The following is a 20,601-nucleotide window of genomic DNA, read 5'->3' as shown; positions in this document are numbered from 1 at the left end:
AAATTGCAACTTGGATGTCAACGGGATGGATGACCAAAGTGGTGGTGCCATAAGGCTTCAAAAGGGCTATGAGCGGTGAAAGCAGTGGGGGTGCTAATTTCTGAGGTGGGAGGAAAGGGGTAGAGTCCTTCAATCAGTCCTTGGTGCAAGTTCCTCCCGGTCACCTTGTCCTGCACAATGAAGCCAGACACATCAAAGGTGAATTAGCATTTATTATCTTTTGAGAATTGGTAAATTGAAAGTAAATTGGTAGAGGCATCAAGACAATGGAGAACATGTTTTAAATAAAAGTGGATGTGGGAGAAGTTAGAGTGGTAGTGCCAACATTTTTTATGCCCAGGCCATGTCCATTACCCACCGTGACTGAATTATAACCATTATAAGGGAGTGGGTCAGATACATTACCGAGATCTGGAATGATATGGTGAGAAGCACCAATGTTGGAATACCATGTGCCATCATCAAGATGATCACGAGATGCAACAACCATCGACTAATTTTTCCAGTGGATGTCTGCCTTGATAGGTGATATTCAATCTTGGAAAACAATCAATAGATGTGTCCAACTTTGTTGCAGATTTTGCAAGTAGGTCTGGAGCCATTATTGGTTGGATGTGAAGATGAAGTAGAATGATTATACCTTTGATTGGACTTTAAGGGATGTCAGGAGGATGCACCTTGCTGAGAATGTTGTCAGTTTGATGAGTTTGGTTGGCGAGTATATTGGGATTGCTGACATGTCTTGGTTGCTGCAAGAGTGTGTGAGGTCTTTTTAGGAATATCCTTCGCTAGTGACATTTCTTCATAGATAAGTAGATCATGAAGTTCTTCAAGAGTGATTGCTACAATTTGATCACGACCATGAATCGTGGAAGCAAATGGGTGATAAGCTTGTGGTAATCTGTCAAGGATGTAAATTTGTAGTTCATCATTAGACACGGGTGACCCACATGCCGCGAGCTGATCACTGATAACTTTGACTCGTTGGAGGTAGTCGTTCATAGTGAGAGTGCCCTTTTTGTGAAGCTGATTGCAGAGGGAAGTGATGTGAATAGGGGTGGATGATGCATAACAACGCTCCAAAATGTCCCATGCTTCCTTGGACGACTTCACACCAACCATGTATGGGAGAGCTGAGGTAGATAGAGTGGCTTGAATCTAGGATAATAATATCTTATCATTTTCATACCAGGTAGTAAACATTGAATCATTCGCACTTGGAGCTGCTTTTGATCCATCAATGAAGGACATGAAATGATGTCATTTGAGTATGGGATCAAACAACGATTTCCAGAGTAAATAGTTTGTGTTGTCTAGCTTTATGAGTACAAGATTAGAGATGTTTAAGATTACTAATGAAGACAGGACTGAGGACGAAGATATAGGAGCTAGTATGGTTGAATTGGCATCAATAGATGTTGAAGTTGAGGTGGACATTGTTGAAGCAACTGTGTCAGTCGGATGCAGTTTTGTAATGGCTCTGATACCATAAAGAAGGTCAAACGATGATGATATACATGATCAGTTATTGTATTTATAGTTGAGTTAAGATAAGGTTTATCTATACAATGATAAACATGAGAGTACAAGGATATACACCGAATTGTTAGAGGTAAAGTTTATCTAGGTTAGTTACGATAGATATCGATGTTGATGAAGTCGGTGGATGGGATATGCAAGATGGTGCATGGGCCCGATGAATGGTCTCACTATCAAGCACTACTAGTTCTGTGGTGTCATTACCCTTTTCCTTTCTCTTTGCTTTACGGTTTTCAATTCAAAGTTCCTCTAACAGAGCCTCTGGTTTACATTAGGGCTGCTCACGGGTCGGGTTGGGTCAGTTTATTAGCGTTTTTCCAACCGACCCGACATGCTCGGTTTACCTAGAAATGAAACCAAAACTGTCATTGTACTAAGTGAAACCGACCTGGTTGGTTTGGGTCGATTTTGTGAAGGATTCGTAGCTTGCCGAGTATGAAGAAACATGCTTTTTTTTTTTACATTTCCATTTTCTCTCCCCAAAAAGATATTGAAGCATCAAGAACTGATGTGGCTTCCTTCTTTTCCTCCTAGAACTTATCATGTCCTCTCAGCCACCCTCCGATGGCTCTGAAGTCTGAACCATGTTTATCCTAAAAAAGATAAAAATGCAAAAGAGATCTTGACACCTAATACTTCCTTCTTCTACATCACCTCCCATTGCCTTTGCAGCACCACCGATATCGATGAGAAAACTAAACTAGAATTTACAGACCCGGATAAACCTACATAAGCTCATTACGACCAACTCGTCAACATCACCGGTCATTCAAGAGACTTCACCACCCTCCACCATCTTTTCAACAACGCACCAAAGACGGATGCTTCAACACCACCAATACCTTCAAATTCATCACTGACGCCGAGGATGACCTCTATGACCTGATACAGACCCTAAGTCGTCTTGACAAAGGCTTCGCTCGCAAGAGAGCCTTTGATGCCCTAATCGCTTGTTCCTACAAATTGGACCAGACAGAAAGATCCCTTTGCCTCATTGACACAATGATTCAGGGCAAACATGACATCAATGCCTACACCTTCCACCCCATTCTCAACGCTTTGACAAGAAAGAAGAGCATAGAGGAGGCCCGAAACATATTAGCACTGATGAAGGACAATGGGATCACTCCAGACGTTACCTCTTACAACTACATGCTGACCGCCCTTTGTGTCGCTGGGGACTTGGAGGCTACAACCGGAGTCCTGAGGGAGATTTTGGAAGAAGGGTTAGAAGTGGACTCGAGAACGTACGACACGATGGTATTGAGAGCATGTAAGGCAGGGAGGGTGGAAGGGGCATTGGCGCTATTGAGGAGGATGGTGGATGATGGTGTTCCTGCTCTGTATTCTATGCATGTGCATGCCATTAATTAGTTGATGAAATTGGGCTGCTTTGGACAGGCGATGGAGTTGGTGTTGAGTTATGGGGGAAGATATAAGGGGTTGGACATGAAGAACTTTGGATTCCTAGGTAGAATGACGATTCTAGTCAAACCAAGTAACTGGTTAAAGTACTTTAACCGTCATTCTTGACAGAAATACGAACAATACTTTAACCTATAAATTATGTGGAAAAATATGAACTAAATCTGTTTGGGTTGGTTCAGTTTCGATTTTCATGTGTGAAAACCAAAACTGAACTGAACCATCAATTTATACTTTTTTGTAACCCGAAACCAACCAGTGCTGAAGAAAATCCAACTAACTCGGGTTGGGTCAAACTAGGTTGGTTGGTTTGGACCTTCTTATGAGCAACCCTAGTTTACATTTTTAGTCTTCTTTTGGGGATCCAGAAGATTATCACACTTTCTGTAATAGAGTATTGTGAAATGGAGGATGAAAAAAGAGGCGATATCGATGGCATTAACGGCAGCCCTGACATCTTAAACGATCTCCTAGAAAGCATTCTTTTCTACATCTTATCCTGTCTACCACTGAAAGATTGGGTTAGGATTAGTGTTTTGTCAAAAATATGGAGATACATGTGGACTTGCATTCCAATTCTATGTCTAGATGAGTCACAGATCTAGACAACCAGAAGCTCAACATGCCTTTTGTGTGATGAGGTGCTAAGAGGTTTCTCTTACCAATGTTGGCAACATTCAATTGGGAGGAAGGTGCATAGATTTGTAGAGTTTGTCCACCGAACCCTCTTGTTTCACTCTGGTCTTAAGATAAACCATTTTGGTCTCTCTCTCTCTCTCTCTCTCTCTCTCTCTACTATATGAAGCATACTAGCAGAGACTCGTGCAATGCACGAGATTTATTAAGAGAATCCTAAATAATAGAAAGGGTCATAAAATAAAATACCCCTTATAGTTTCATGGATTTACTAAAATCTACTGTATAGTTTGCATTTTACTAAAACACCACATATAATTTGCAGTGGATTTAATCAATCTTCCATTAGATGACAGTGGGAAAAGTGTTGAGGGTATTTTTAGAATAGAAATTCATGGGCTTAATGGCAAAATAAACACTTTTTAATGAAAGGTTGATTAAGTAAATAAGTTGCAAAATATATGGGATCTTTTAGTAAAATGAAACTATAAGGTAGGTTTAAGTAAATATGTAAAACTATAAGGTGTGTAGGAATGGCAACGGGGTGGGGATCATATTCCTCGTTTCCGACCTCGATTTTGAAATTAACCCCATCCCCGATCCTCGACGGGGATGGGTTCCCTGTGGGGACCCGAATCCACAAAATGTTTTCAGATAATAGTATTTTTTGAATAAATTTATTTAAAATAAATAAAAATTATAAATTATAAATTGTGTTTTAAATATGTTGTGATATATATAATAAATAATATAATAGTATATTTAATATAAATAATAGGAATTAGTGATATAGGAATTAGAGATAATTTAGGAGAGAAACTCTCTAGTAAATTAGAGATAATTTTGGGGATAAATAGGAATTAGTGATAATTTAGAAGATAAATAGGAATTAGAGATAATTTTGGAGAAAGTGGGGAGGTAGCTTAGGAGTAATTTTAGGAGAAAATATTATTTATGTTATTGGGAAAGTGCATCTCATTGGTTATTTCAAAAATGACATAGAATAAAAAAATAAAAAAATTCAAAAAAAGGAAAAAATTTCTTGAGTGCTTTGTTGTATATATATATATATATATATATATATATATATATATATATAAATTCTAGATGTACTTCTATGATTGACCAATTGGATCAACTTTACCGTGACAAAGTTGAGAAGCTTGAGCTTAGTTTTTTGCTTACCTCGTCATCCCTTTGCATCCCCATGGTTGAGATTCCTGCAGTTGAGTTTCTGCAAGCTTAAACCATCTAATTTAAATGTGTTTAGCTTTCTTAAAGTCTGTCCTTGGTCCGGGGATTCCTGCTTGGTGGCTCCATTGGCACTCTAGTTTCTTGGTGTCCAGTTTTAGAGGAACTGACCCTCCGTCTATGTCATATTCCTCTCGGGTTCTTCAACTGTGAGCCGAGTTTAAATTGTAAGCAATGGCATTAATAATGGGTAGCCAGTTTTTGTGGTCAATATATCTTCTCCTCTCTGTTATCCTTCAGAACTCATGGGAGGCACATGTCACCACACTCTGTTAAGAATGCCAAACTTCTGGTTGATGCGACTATCAGTATTGAACAATCCTTCGTACAGTCCCACCACCAAGGCGGATTTACAATTTCACTTCTGAAAGATCTAAGCCACGTTAGATCTCTAGCATTGAGCAGCTGGTGTTTCCAGGTATGATAATTAAGTTGTCCGAAAACAGTAGTATTATGTTGAGTCTGCATTTGTGCTTTCCATATGAAGATTCATCCTTTGGGGTTGAAAGAGTGCTGGAATTCGCCTCCTCCTGATCCTGAACTCGACTGTCTCAACTCTCAAGCAGTTGGGTATGAGGGTGTCGATGATGATAATAAAAGAATTGCCTGCCTGGGATATTTTCCCTGCAGAGATGTTGTCCAAACGTGAAGATACTCAAATTGAAAATGGACGAACCACGGCATCTTGATTAGGTGGGCATCACTGACAAAGAGCATGCATGTTTCACTCAATCTTTTCCTTCTTCTGTTTAATTTTAGTCCTTCATAAATGTCTTTGCTTTTCAGGAGCTGGTTGATACTGAGGAAATTGAGAGAGTACGTTTAGCTTCGAGGAAGAAGACTTCTGGAAATCACATATGGTCTCTGGTTTCCCTCTCAGCTCCCTCAAGAAAGTAGAGCTCAACTGGCTCAGTGGAAGCAGAAACGAGGTCCTTATATGGCCAAGTTCTTGTTAAAGAATGCAGATGTGCTGACTGCTGCAAGCGATCGATGTTCATCCGTTCCATTCCATTTGCTCAACCAAAGGATTACTTTAACTTCCAGCTACACAACTACTTCGAGTTGAAACTTTCCAACGGCTTCTCCATATGTTCGTATAGTGTTCTTGTAAAATCTGATTGTCTTAGTAATGCCTTCAGAGTTCAGCGCTTAAAATTCTGGTGATGGTTTGTGAGGAACCTGCTGTGCCTTACCTCTCTCAGTTCACCTTCGCTCGGTCATCTCCAGTTTCGTGAAAACGGTGTACTTCATATCGTGTATTTGATCTTAATAGCAAAGTCAACAGATCAGACGGTCAATGTGGTCAATCATTTGACTCAGTGGACCATAAGATAAAAGGAAATTCCACCATATCATTTCGTTTAAACCCTAAACCCCCAAAATATCCGCCTAAAAATAAATTAGCGCCATTTCTTCCTTATCTATATTTCTCGTTCTTTTTCTCTCCCGCTCGATCAAGTCCTCCCTCACTCAGCTGTTTCCACTTCTCTAATGGCGACATTCAATTCGTCTCTCCTCTCAAAGATGATAATTTGCCCGTCTTCGCATTTCACTGATTTAAAGCCAAGATCTTCTCTTCCGGTCTATGCTTCGATATCTCGGGTTCCTCTTGTTCCTTCATATCGATTCAATTCTGCACCTTACTTCTCACCTCGTCCTTGTTTGAGTTCTTCTTCGTTATCGACATCCACTCGAGCGGCGGTTGACAGAGACTACACTTCTAGGAGGAGCAATAACAATGAGCCCAGGGAAACCATCTTGCTACCGGGTTGTGATTACAACCATTGGCTCATTGTCATGGAGTTTCCCAAAGACCCGGCTCCAACGAGAGAGCAGATGATCGATACGTATCTTAGCACTCTTGCTACTGTGTTGGGAAGGTACGCTTCTCTCTCTCTCTCTCTCTCTCTCTCCTGTCCGTGTCTGTGTGTTGTTTTTCTTCTACTGTTTCTTTACGCATTTAGCATTTGGTCTTACTCATTTTAGGAGTTTTTTTTTTTGGTTGAAATAAAAATAGTTTTAGTTCTTCTGTGATGATTGATTTCTGAACTGTCCTATTATTTTCATTCGCATTCATATTCGATTAACAACTTTATTTCAGTAGCTGTGGAAGTCCAAATTTAGAGAAAATATTTCAGAAAGACAACTTATTTTCTTTTTTCTTTTTTTGAAAAAGGTAACTTTCATTAAAAAGAAAGGAAGGATTTAAATGAGTTGATGTACACAGGAAAACAGGGTTTCCTAAAAAAGCAACTAAAGCCCACTCAAGACACAGGAAACGTATTTGCCCTACGCATCAAATTCCTTCCCAGCCCACTTTTAGCTAAAGCATCAGCCACTACATTGGAGTTCCTAGGGATCCATCTGAAACAGCAATGGAGGTACCCAGAGAGATCAAAAAATTCTTGCAAGAAACGGGCGATCCTCCAGGGGTCTTCACTTTTCCTTTTGGCCCACCCAATGGTGATTCTAGAATCTCCTTCCACCAGTAAAGACCCCACCTGTAGATCTCTAGCTGACCGAAAACCCACCAAAAGACCTTGAACCTCAGCCTCAGAAGCATCTTGGGCTAAAACAGGGCTGCTAAAAACCCAAGAAATACCTCCCTCTGAGTTGTAAATAACACCTCCGATTCCTGCCATTGGAGGAGAGTCAAATGCTCTTCTTAAACTTCCATCAAATCTCAGAGTGTAAGTGCAATCAGGCCATGGGGAAGTGGAGGGCTGAGGGCCAAAAGTAGAAGAGAAGGATCTCTAACAGATTCCTATTTAAATCTCCATAGCTATAATTGGTGAAAGCTTTGTTTGTCTTCATTCATTATCCTTTTCTTTAAACACACTTCCGAGGAAGCTTTATTTTCGAAAAGCCTTTTATTCCTCTCCTCCCAGATGCACCACATTGAAGCATGGACTGCAGCCTTCCAAAAAATTCTACCCCTTTCACCCAGATTTCTACCTTTCCACCGCAATATGAACTCATCAACTGTATTAGGAGAGATCCAAGAGAAGCTGCCTTCATAAATCAAATATAGAAGAAATTGCCTACACTGCGGGCCACTTTGCAATTGCTCAAGAGGTGTCCAATAGATTCTCCATTTTCAAAGCACATAATGCAGACATGAGGAGTGATATGCACCACTTCCCTAACCTTTTCTTCTGCAAGACATCACAAGTATTAATCTTGCCACAAGCTGCCTTCCACAAGAAAAAGGATATTCTCAGAGGGACAGAAGAAAGCCAAACCCTACTTGATGGGAAAGAGGAAGGAGGGGACCTAGAGACTAAGCTACTGAAGAAAGATTTGGTGGAGAAGGAGCCATTAGGGGTGCCAGGCCAGATTAACTTATCATGGAAGGAAGAGGTTAGATACACATTAGACAACAACAAAAGAAGGGAGGACAACTCATGTGATTCAAGGTCGTTTAGGCCTCTTATAAAATTAAAATTGAAGGAAAGACCATGCCTGCCGGTGATTAAGGTTGAAGAGACTAGGACTTGTTTATCATACACTAGATTGAAAAGATTAGGGAAGGAGCCAGACAAGGGGGAAGGACCCCACCAGAGATCTGTCGAGAATTTTATTAGGTTCCTATCTCCTAGACAGAATCTAAGGTTAGGTCAGAATCTACTGGCCAAAGGGAAGCTACCCCTTTCAGTTCTGCTCCTCTCATGCTTGCTGCGAATTATAGATGCCCACATGGATTGTGGTTTCTTCTTATTATCTCCAAAGCTACTTGCCTAGGAGACCTGTGTTCCTCTCAGAAATGCAGCCTATACCCAACCCACCTTCTTTGTTGGGATTACAGACTGCTTCCCACCTTACCAAGTGATCCTTCTTTCCTCCACCTTCCCTTAAGAAGTCTCTTTGGAGCTTCTCTTGCTGATTTGTTACCCTTGTTGGCACTCTAAACACTGACAAGAAAAAGGTAGGAAGATTAGACAAGGAGGCCTTGATCAAAGCAAGTCTACCACCTTTGCAGATATAATTTTTTCTCCAAGTTTTATGTCTCTTCTCACATTTTTCAATGACTGGAACCCAAAACTATACCTTCTTTTGGATTATCTCCCAAAGGTAAACTGGGATATTTTATGGGCCAGGTTCTGCCTTACAACCCACTGTATTATTGTACTTGACTAACCTTTGATGAGGCACGTTAATACCAATAATACTGCTCTTCTGCAAGTTGGCTTTTAGCCCTATAACTGCTTCATAGCAAGTCAACACCCTCTTTAAGTTGAGAAATTCCAACATATCCTCAAGAAAGAAGATAGTGTCATCTGCATACTATAGATGAGTCAAATGAAGGTTCTCCATACCAGTTCTAAAACCTCTGATAAGCCTCAGGTTTGCCGCTCTCTTAATGAAGGCATCAAGAATATCAGCAATGAGCAATCAAGGAGAAAAGAAGTGGGGATAGGTGGCAACCTTGGCATAGTCCCCTAGAAGCCTTAAAGAACCCTTGGGTGGAGCCATTGATGAGAATTGAGAACCAGGCCCCTTGAACACATCCCTTCATCCAACTAATCCACTTCTCCCCAAAACCTTTCAACTCCAGGATTCTCCAAAGACATTTCCAATCCACCCTATCATAAGCTTTCTCAAGATCAATTTTGAAGACTAAACCTCCGAAGTTACTTCTCTTTCTTTCCTCCACCCCCTCATTGGCAAATGGGAATGCTGTCCACTATTTTCTTCCTTGAATAAAGGCACTTTGCACCAGTGCCACTATTTCCCCAATTACCTGTTTTAATCTATTTGCTAGAACTTTTGCTACAAAACTTTTTTTTCGTTCAGATTGCATTATTGAATTTTATCATAAAAAAGATTCATTTTTTTTTATATTACAGATTTTTCTTCATTAGCTTACTATGGAAAGTAGCGGTTTGGAGATTTTTATTTTTTTTCCTTTTTCATGATGTTGGGGGGGGGGGAGATCGGGATCTGGCTACATTTGATTTAACATGTAATGTTGAGGATAGGGGGGTTATTTCTTTGCTGTTTTAGAAAAAAGAACACGTATCCTTCTAGTCATTATGTGTTATTTTCTCTTGAGCTTCTTTGACATCCAATGTTGCAGTATGGAAGAAGCGAAGAAGAACATGTATGCCTTTAGTACTACCACCTACACTGGATTCCAATGTACTGTGTCTGAAGAAACATCTGAGAAATTCAAGGGTAAGTGTTTTTTCCCTTTGTGTAGATGATTATGTTGTTTGCTGAGTGCTTACTTCTATTGTATGCTACTATGCTCTACTTAGGGTTGCCTGGAGTTCTTTGGGTGTTGCCGGATTCATATATAGATGTGAAAAATAAGGATTATGGAGGTTGGTTTTTTAAATCATTATGTCTATTGTTGTTTTGTTTTAAAAAGAATGCATGAGCTGATGGTTTCTAAATGAACCTTATCTTTTCACTATGACTGTTCTTTTAGGTGACAAGTATATTAATGGGGAGATAATACCATGCAAATACCCCACTTATCAACCAAAGCAACGGAGTGGATCAAAATACGAGAGTAGAAGATATGAAAGACGGAGAGATGGCCCTCCGCCTGAACGCAGGAGACCCAGACAAGAGGCAGCTCAACCAGACTCAGCCTCTGGATAAGATAATCAGAATTGGATATACATGTAACAGTGGAGTTTCAATATTCTTTGATTCTTTCAGTCTTTCTATAATTCCAGGCTCAACCAGATCGCTCATTAGAGTGTGATTTTACAGGTTATTACTGCTTTGATTTTGAAAATGGCGGGACTTTGCAAACTTCTGTAACTCATTGTTGGTTATTTGTTAGAGGCCCTATCATGACTGGATGGAGGTGCTGCCTAAATATTGTCTATGGTGAAGATTCTGCTCATGTATAATTAAGGCCTTCAGTGTGGTTCCATCTGGTAGAAACTAGATTGTGTAAGAGTATTTTTGTAAGATTGTTTTTGACCTTTAAGATAATCGATTTGGCTATAGTTATACTTATGATCTTGTTGCTAGGCATGCTAATAAAGTTTACTTCTAGTTTATCATAAAGAGAAGAAAGGTTTTCCTAGCTTATCTTGGTAGGTTGGTTTACTCTAGTGTTGGATAAACTAGTTCAACTGTTTTTTTCAATGGCAATGGTTTTGATATTTGGCAAATTCCTGTTTGATGTATGAAATGTATGCTGCCTGCTTGATTCTATGGTTGTTTCCTTCTATCATATTTTGATTAGCTATTAAATCGATGATGTGCTTGTTCCAAATTTTTTTTTTGAAAAGCAAAAGCATTTCTTTTATGATAGTTTTGCAAGAAGAAATATCAGAAAAATCGCATGAGAAAGAGACCTTATAACAACTCAAAATGGGTAAAAGCAGAAGCAAAATGTAGTCAAGTGGACGAACATACCCTTATACTCTCTTACACCTAACAAACTTAACCGTTGAAACCAAAGCAACGCTAAAATTCAAAGGCAAGCCAACAGTGCAACTTAGACCTGTAAAATTGTGGCAACTAATCAAGGATGGAGAAGAAGACCACCACCAACATCTCCACTAGCACCACGCCACCACCTATACCGCCAACAGACAACAGTACTGCTGATATCACCAAGGCCACCCAGGCCGGCCATGGACAGTACATTGGCTACCCCACCAACACCACCACTTGCACCTCCAAGCCTAGCAAATCAGCCAACTCTGAATAGATCCCCGATTCCACCAACTCCACTGAGCCCACCAACTCCACCAAGTCCACCAGCTCCACCGAGCCCACCAACTCTACCAAGTCCACCAGCTCCACCGAGCCCACCAACTCTACCAAGTCCACCAGCTCCACCGAGCCCACCAACTCTACCAAGTCCACTAGCTCCACTGAGCCCACCAACTCTACCAAGTCCACCAGCTCCAACGAGGCCATTAATTCCACCAAGTCCGCCAGCTGGGAAGAATGCTCACGGCTCGATTAACCAAACTGTGGACTCTTTTTTGAAACCAAACTGGTATCACCAGATGTTATTAATTCCCCAAAACAAAACCGAACCGATACCATTGGTTAACCAATTGATTGATTTTGGTTTTTGACCGGTTTGATTCTTCGGTTTTTGTCTTTTTATATTTATAATATGTATTATAAATAAATATATAAATATGTATGTAGTATATTATATAATAAATAATTATAATATATTATAAATGGATAGTTATATATATGTGCGTTGGCTGCATTCATCTACTTTCCTCTAAATCAGATATGTTTCATCTTAGTTTTTTTACCTGATCATTAGTTACGCCATTGCCTACCAAAACAGTTCATGACTGAGCTTCTACCAATATTGTTTTATGAGCTGATTCCAAGTCAAGAACACTTTAAGGGGGAGTGATGGCAGAGGAGAGATTCATGATGGCAGGTCGTTAGAGAAGGGCAATGAAGGTGGAAGCAAAAGAGTTTCTGTTTGAAGAATGGAGAGCTAGAGGAGTGCTGGGTTTGAAGATTAGGGAAGCTAAGAAGGCTACTGTATTACTGGAAGGTGTTGGATGGATCAAATGGTTCAAGGACTTTATTCTTGGAGCAAGTCTCAAAGGAAAGCAAAAAAACTGGAAAGAATTTGCACTGAAGAAGGAAAGAGGTATGTCTTAGAATACAAAAGGAACATCAAAGGATCATATATAATTAGTGAAATATTTTGGAAAGGGTAAGCAGAAGATTGTTTGCTTCCCTGAAGACAGGCCCATGGTTGGAGGGATGTCACTGGAATGCTTAATGAGTTCTTGCAATGCCTGATAAATGCACAGGCAGAGGTCCCAACAGAGATGAAAGAGTTTGAAGAAAATAGTAGTAAAACTGAAAATCTGGGACAAGAGATAGTGGTTATGGCAAAGACTAATGAGCATTGTAGGATGGCTGGTTTCTCAAGAAGGGAAGACTGGGAGAGTAAGTTTGAAATCCAAGCTAAAAACCAGGTCAGTGACCGGAGGAGAGTTGCAGACGTACTGATACAAAACTTGAAATTGAAAGGCATTTTTATTGTAACCCCTTTTGATAGCTGTAAGAGTTGAAAACTCCTTCCAACTCTAAAGAGTTTTCTATTGAAGATGATGTGATTGTACGTATTTTGCGCTTGCCTTTCCACTTATGGAGGCAAGAAGTGGCTGAAGCCATAGCCCAGTTGTGTGGAGGGCATCTCACTGGTGCTTTCTGGGGAGATCTCTGCTCGGCTGCTATATTATTAAGTGGAGTAAGGCCAGAAGATCTGCTGAGAAAAATCGACTTAAGAGTGGAGGGTTGCTTCTACTCGATATGGTTGGCTTCCTCCATCGAAGCAGGCTTGTGGAAGGAGGCTCGGAAGGAGGATGAAAGGGTGGAAGAAGATGTATTGCGTGGATCAAGGGGATTGGTGATTTCAACAAAGGATACAAGTTTCACCAAAAAGAGTAAACAGGAGCTAAAGGGGCTGGAAGGTTTGAGGCAAATGGAAGATCAGAAGAGTGGTGAACAAGGCAACAGGTTGGCGTGTAGTAGGTCTTATGCGCAGGTGGTCAAAGGTGGCAGATATTTGGTTCAAAAGTTATCAAATGAAGGGGGGATGGTAGGCCTGAACCAACCCGAACCAAGAAAAGAGGGAGCTGAAGCATCGTTATTTGGTTCTGGGCATGACAAATTAAGTGGTCACGTGCTGGACACTTCTGGTTGCAAGGGGCAGCAGAATTTAGCAAGTCCCACTAATAGTAATGGGCTGAAGCAATCTGGGCTTAAAACTGCCCAAAATGGGATGGGTGAGTGTTTAAAAATTCATGTGACTGAAGATACAGCAAGATCAAAGGGTGAGACACTTGAGTCACTTAAAGCTCATGTGTCCGACAGGGGGTGGCTTCGATAGTTGGTAAGAACCATCTATCGTCTTATTCATCAACAGCTTCCTCTCGGCTGAAAGGTTCAGGTGCAGGTTCATCTGTGCTCGACTCTCTACAGTGGATTCCGATGCAGAAATTGAAATCGCCGTCGCCTGATAGATGCAACCCAAGGTATATTAAGCACAGCGGTCTGGATGCCTTAGCAGGGGACGACTAGTCTGAGGAAGAAGATAGTGACGAGTCAGGTTCTGATGACACAGTCAGTTTGGGTAGTGTTGATCTGCAACGAAATGTGAATTTGATGGAAGAGGAAAGCCTTAATACAGAAATCCTATTTCTGGAAGAACAAAAAGGGGCTGGAGATGGAGAGAATGCGGGTCGGAGGTCTGAATTGCCTGGGTCTGATACTGCACATTCCATTTCTCCTTCCTTTGAGGAGGTCGTCCCAGCTTCTCAGTTTTTTCAAGAAGTTAGCAAAGGGGAGCAGGACTCTGTAAAGGAGATATGTGAGGATAGCTCAGAAAGAGCAACACAGGGGCAGCCTTTTCCAGCAAATAGATTAGCCGAGGGAGTTTACTTATCCATACCCACATCTCAACAAACTCCTGCAAGGGGAATAGCAGAGGTCTCATGTGTTAATCCTCATCTAAAAAGCTTTTTGTACTCAGTCAGCCCCTGTGTCTCCAGGTATTCCTTTGGTTTTTGGTACTGACCTGTGTGCTGAGCCTGTTACAGATACTCAAGCATCCCATCTCGGAAGGAGTATTATATTTGGCTCTTCTTGTTTGTTGTGTCTCATTTATGGGCCTGTTCTCTTTCAGTCCATGTAGCGTTGCCTTGTCTTGTCTCTTTGGGCTTGGGTTGCTTTTGTTTGAGGCAATTGTTGTATTTTCTTTTCTTGAATAAAATTTCGTTTTACCTATTTCAGTTTTTGAGTTCCCATTCCACTGAATTATAGAAATATATTGCAGGCAAATTCAAAGCAGTTTTGTATGTTCGTTGTGCATCCATGACCTACCATGCATTGAAAATTTAGAGGATTGTTTAGGTTATGCAATCTTGAGTCTAGGGTTGAAATGTTTATGAAATTTCAAAGATTTAAAACTAGGACCATATGATCAAAATATCAGAGGATACTTAATATTCAAAGAAACTCCAACAAGGTACTTGGGGTCTCCATGACCTCTAGGGATGTTTAGGAAACTTACCCCTTTTAACATTGAAAATATTCTTTAACCAATGCTTCTTTTGGTAGGTTGGGCATCAGTGAGTTTTCTAACTGTGACTTAGAAGACACAGTGGGAACCCAAGGAAAGCCAACTGTGGCGTTTACTATCCTAGAACCAATAATTGCATTGGATGGGGAGAAAGGAAACTGGGAAAAGAAATACATCTTATCTGCGAGGGAGGAGGTGAAGGACTGGAAGGGGCTGCTAGAAGAGGTGACAACAAAGCTTGGATTGAACCAGATGGTCATCCTTATTCCTTTCAACGATAGGAAAGCAGTCCTTGATGTGGGTGAGTTATTGATGGATTTCGCTATGTTGGAAACGAGTGAAGGTCCTGTAAGAATTGAAAACTGGTGTCCTCTTTCAAATGAGGTTGCTGCTGTAGATGGAAGCTTTAAACTAAAGCTGCTGGGTTTACCCTTTCATGTTTGGCAAAAATCAACCTTGGAGAATTTGGTGCAAGCGATGGGCAGTGTTCTTTTGTCGTATAAGATCACAAGATTTGAGGGCAACACACTTGAGAGTTGCTGGAATGAAGCCTGAGGAAGTTCCAAGGGTAGTACAAATATGCGCAAAAGGCTATTGGTATAAAGTTTGGGTGAGTTCGGAAGTTGAAACATTGCAGTGGTTGGGGAGGTCGAAGCTTGAGGGAGATGATGACATGGCAAGATGGGTTATAGTTGGCAGGTTTGAGCAAAGGAAGTCTGGACATGTGGCAGTCGCTGGAGTGAAGGTTTCTCTGAATGAGGAAGCTAAAAAGTTGAAGGCCAAAAGCAAAGAGGCATTTGTGGAAAAGTTTTCAAATTTTCTTTGAAAACCAAAACAACTCTACCGCTGTTTTGTCCTATGCGGACTTGGTCAAAGGGGTAACCAGGTCAGACCAGGGGGGGTTGGCTCAAGACTAAGTTCGAGCTACGCACCACTCTTTGAACTAATTGGTCCATTTCCGAGTTGGGCGGTTCTCACCGAGCTTAAGGGTCAAAATCAGCTTTTGGACTCATGTGACCACTTAAGGTGAGTCGAATCTCTACTCAACCGTTGATAGACAAGAATATTGTTCTATCTTCTTCACGTGGCTCGGCCCCTGGGAATCAAATTTTTTCTTCAGGCAACCAGAGCTTATCGAAGAGGAAGTTGGGCTGGTTATCGGTGACAAAACATAGAGATGGCGACCATGACGGATCAGAACGAGAAAGGCCAAACCTGAGGTACTCTAGGGGGAGTAAGGAAGACTGTGAAGATGAGGACAGCGGATGGGTAAGTTGTGACAGTTCAGAGGAGATGTTAGACTCAGATGTAGAAGCTGAACTTCAGTGGGAAGATCGTCAAGGAGAGTTGGAAGATGCCTTGAATACTGATATCCTTTTCTTAGAGCATGTCGCAGAGGATCCTTTCTTGCATAAATCCTCCACTAGGTACGGAGGGCTGAACGTTGTCGAGCATGCCTTAGAAGATGAGGGGGAAAATCTTACACCAAGTAAGGGAGAATCAAACCAAGGGAGTAACTTAAGGCAAGGGACCTGCAAGAGGACTTCGGCTGCTCATCATAATTCGAGCAGAGACGGCACAGGTGGAGATGAACGACAGAGCCTTAGAAGTACAAACAAGGGTGAAGTTAGCCTAGGTTCCGACCAGATAAGCCCTACACGAAGAGTGAATGGACTAACCCAGTTGGTTGTCTCTTCTCTTCCTTCAGTCCCAGGTATGGCCATGGTTTCGATTTTAGATACTAATGTCTGCTCTACCTGTGATGTTTGTCTTTCAGATCCCAACTATGCCCCTTTGCTGAATACCCAAGGTCTAGAGGCTGATACTGAGGAGGTTGGGGAGTTACAGGATGGGGGTGAGAAGGTGGGGAGGGTGGGGAGAGCAGATCCAAATGAATTAACCAAAGGGGAAACTAAGGAGGACAGTGGTAAGATGGAGGAGGAGAAGGAGGGGAATAGGAGTGAGGTAGGGGGGAAAAGGAAGAGAAGGGAGAGGAAGAAGTGGAGTCATTAGTTGAATTTGTAGAAAAGTTAGGTTGTAAGGTGAGAAACCTAAACGAGCTGAAAGGGTACTTATGGGCTGAAAAAGATGGTGGGAATAGGAGGAAGAGAAGGCTAGGCGAAGTTGAGAAATTAAAGTTGGAAGTGGACGTGAGCACAAAGGCTAGAGTGAGGAAAGGGAGGAGAAGAAAAGGAGGTTACTAGAAGGAAAGGGAGTGGGGCTAGGCAGAGCTGTGGAAGGAATGAAGATTGTAAGCTGGAATGTGAGAGGATTGGGGGGTGTAAGGAAAAGAGCTTTAATAAAGGAGGTTTTAAAGAAAGAAAATCTAGACATTGTTTTAATTCAGGAATCTAAACTTATGACTTTTGACAAAAGGTGGGCTAGAAGTGTGTGGAGAGTGAATGGACTGAGGTGGGTTATGAGCCCCTCCTGGGGCTCATCTGGAGGGTTAATTACTTTGTGGAAGGATGAAGTAGTGGAGGGAGTGGAAGAATTAGTGGGAAGGTTCTCAATTTTTGTCAAATTTAAGTAGGTGTTAAATGGATTTGAGTGGGTCCTTACCAATGTTTATGGTCCCAATGATTACAAACAAAGGAAGGAGCTTTGGGAGGAATTGGGAGATATTAGAGGTTTGTGGGAGGGGCCGTGATGTGTGGGAGGAGATTTCAATGTGTTAAGGTTCATTGAAGAGAGCAGTAAGGTGAGACAAAGGAACACTACCAGCATGAGGAAGTTCAATGAGTTCATTAATGCTTTTGAGTTAAAGGAATTGAGCCTATCTCATAATAGCTTCACTTGGTCTAATCTGCAAGTTGAACCTATCTGCTTCAAATTAGATAGATTCTTGTTCACCACAGACTGGGAGGAGCATTGGGGAGATCTGGTGTGAAGGGCTCTACCCAGAGTTACTTCTGATCATTTGCCAATAATGATTGGTAAGTCTAATATTGGTGGTAGTGGGCTCTCTCCCTTTAGGTTTGAAAATATGTGGCTACTTCACCCGAACTTCAAAGACAAAGTGAAAACTTGGTGGAATGAAAGTAACCCGAAAGTCAATTGGGAAGGGATGAAATTCCATTGGAAGCTGCAAGAGTTCAATGTCAAAAATTAAGGAATGGAATTCTCTCCACATTGGTAGGCTAGAAGAGAAGAAGCAGTAGTTGATAAGTAAAATAGAGGAGTTAGATGCTAAGGAAGAAAGATGACGTTTTGGGGACCAGGATAAAGAAATGAGGTGGGAGTTAAAGAAGAGCCTGGAGGACATAATCTTCAAAGGAAGAAGTAAGTTGGAGATAGAAATCTAGACACAAATGGGTGAAGGAAGGAGTTAGGAATACAAATTTTTTCCATGCAATAGCCAATGGCAGAAGAAAGAAAAACACCATATCTAAGCTGGTTGTTGATGGGACAATTTTAACACAATAGCAAGAGATTGCCAGGGCTTTTGTGGAACACTTTAAATCCATCTTTAGAAAGCCTCTGTAGAAGAGATTAAGGATTGAAGGGTTGGATTGGCCTAAGCTCCCTAATGAATTGATGTTGTGGCTAGAAAGAGAATTTGACTTGGAAGAAATCAGAGAAGCCATTTTCTCTATGGATAGATCCAAAGCCCCGGGCCTTGATGGCTTCACGATGGCCTTTTATCAAGATTGTTGGGAGATAATTAAGGTTGACATTCAAGCAGTGTTCTTGGAATTCTTTGAAAGAGGTGTGATAAACCTAGGCCTAAATTCTACTTTTATTGCTTTAATACCGAAGAAGGTTGGAGCTTCTCATCCTAAAGAGTACAGACCCATCAGTTTGGTTAACAACCTCTACAAGATCATTGCTAAGGTGTTATCTAGAAGAATTAGAGAGGTGCTCCCCTCGATCATCTCCCATAACCAAGGTGCCTTCGTGACGAATAGAAAAATTGTGGACCAAATCTTAATTGCAAATGAGAGTGATGAAGACTACAGAAGTAGAGGTGAGAAAGGGCTAGTGTGTAAGTTGGACTTGGAGAAGGCTTATGATTTGGTTGATTGGTCTTTGTTGTTGGAAGTGCTAGTCTTGTGGTTTTGGGCAGAGGTGGTGCAAGTGGATTAAAGGGTGCATTAGAACTTGCCATTATTTTGTGTTAGTAAATGGCAAGGTGGTGGATCACTTTCTAGTTGTGCGGAGTATTAGGCAAGGGGACCCTCTCTCCCCTTTTCTCTTTACCCTAATTACTGAAGTGCTAGCGAGGCTTATTGAGAGGGCAAACTCTAGAAATCTGATAAGTGGTTGGAGAGTGGGGAGGGATAAGGTTCTAGTCACTCACCTACAATTCGCAGATGACACAATTTTGTTTTGTGATGGAGAGGAGATTGGTTGGGTGTGCAATATGAAGATGGCGATTAAGGTGTTTGAACAAATGACCAACCTCAAGGTAAATCTGGGTAAGAGTTGTGTGATTGGTATTAATATGAGTGAGGAGAGGTAGAGGAAAGGTATCGAGTGTTAGGATGTGGGATAACTCATTGGCCACTGAAGTACTTAGGGCTTCCTTTGGGAGACAATCCCAGAAAATGGAGCTTTTGGAATCCGATGATTGACAGGTTCACTAAAAGGCTAGCTTTTTGGAAGAACTACTTGTCTTTGGGGGGGTAGGATAACATCTAGTCTGGTACTTGGGCCTCCTTTTCCAGTCTGGGAAGTTTGGTAGCCCCATCTCTCCTAGGGTAGGTGCTTTTTGTTGGGAAGCAATCCTAGAAAAGTGTAACACTTGTGACCTTCAAAAGAAAAGGCCTAATTGGTGTTTATCCCCACACTAGTGCATCTTATGTAAGAAGAATGGTGAAAGCTGCTATCACTTGCTTGTCTCTTGCCATTTTGTTTCAGATATTTGGTGTTGGTTCTTTTCTTTATTTGGTTGTACGTGGCCCACCCCTTCAAGTGTGCAAAGCTTGTTTAGCTCCACCTCAGTGAGGGGTCTAAAGAAGAGAGGTAAAATTTTGTGGAGATGCGCTAGAGCTGTTGTTTGCTGGATGGTCTGGGAAGAAAGAAATCAAAGATTATTTCATGAAAAAGAGAAAAGTAGGGAAGCCCTCATAGAACTTGTATATGTCAGGGTGGCTCATTGGGTCAAGTCTTTGAAGCTTTTTGAAGCCTATTCAGTAGGAGACATCATTAGAAACTGGGAAGAAGTGGCTCGGTCAACTCCTATGTTTAGTGATATCAGACCTGTTTGGACTCCACCTGACTTGGGTTTCATCAAATTGAACTTTGATGGTAGTAGTGAAGGAAATCCAGGCCCTTCAGGCATAGGTGGTATTTTCAGGAACGAAGAAGGGCGAATTATTGCTATGTTCTCAGGACCTATAAGCTGGTGGGATTCTCTGAGAGCTGAAATCTCAGCAGTTGTAGAAGGAGTCAAAAGGGCTAAGCAGTTAAACATTAGCAAGTTGCTGGTGAAAGGTGACTCCCAACTGACTGTTAGATGGTTGCAGATGGAAGAGTCCAGCATGTGGAAGTTCTCAAATGAAGAAAGAAAATCAAACAACTAACTCAGAACATGACTATAAGGTTTCAATGGGCTAAGAGGACTACCAACTCCATGGCTAAACAGGGGGTGGGAAGATCTAATTTGTTTTGGGCTATTCTGTAATATGTTTTTTCGGGTTTGAAAGGGAGGGTTAAGACATTTTACCCTCCTTTCTGGTTATATCTTACATATCTCTTTTAATAAAAGT

At 41.3% G+C, this 20,601-nt stretch overlaps 1 protein-coding gene across 2 annotated transcripts; it reads left to right on the top strand.

Annotated features, from left to right (window-relative positions):
• The first annotated feature begins 5,109 nt into the window (after positions 1–5,109).
• MORF9 (plastid developmental protein DAG) lies at positions 5,110–10,875 on the top strand. 2 transcript variants are annotated; one of them, XM_088964928.1, is made up of 6 exons: positions 5,110–5,269; positions 5,638–6,731; positions 9,929–10,026; positions 10,110–10,175; positions 10,283–10,481; positions 10,573–10,875. In XM_088964928.1, the coding sequence occupies exons 2-5, from the start codon at positions 6,343–6,345 to the stop codon at positions 10,456–10,458; spliced, it is 729 nt and encodes a 242-aa protein (XP_088821054.1). In that variant the 5' UTR covers positions 5,110–5,269; positions 5,638–6,342; the 3' UTR covers positions 10,459–10,481; positions 10,573–10,875. The 2 variants fall into 2 exon arrangements, with proteins under 2 accessions (XP_088821054.1, XP_088821053.1); XM_088964927.1 differs by lacking the exon at positions 5,110–5,269 and adding an exon at positions 5,483–5,544.
• The last annotated feature ends 9,726 nt before the right edge of the window (positions 10,876–20,601 follow it).

The sequence above is a fragment of the Nelumbo lutea genome, chromosome 1 (assembly GCF_056320005.1).
Source record: "Nelumbo lutea isolate HS-2025 chromosome 1, American lotus-T2T, whole genome shotgun sequence".
Classification (NCBI taxonomy): Eukaryota; Viridiplantae; Streptophyta; class Magnoliopsida; order Proteales; family Nelumbonaceae; genus Nelumbo; species Nelumbo lutea.
Note: the sequence above shows the minus strand (reverse complement) of the source record. Positions and strands in the feature narration are given on the sequence as shown.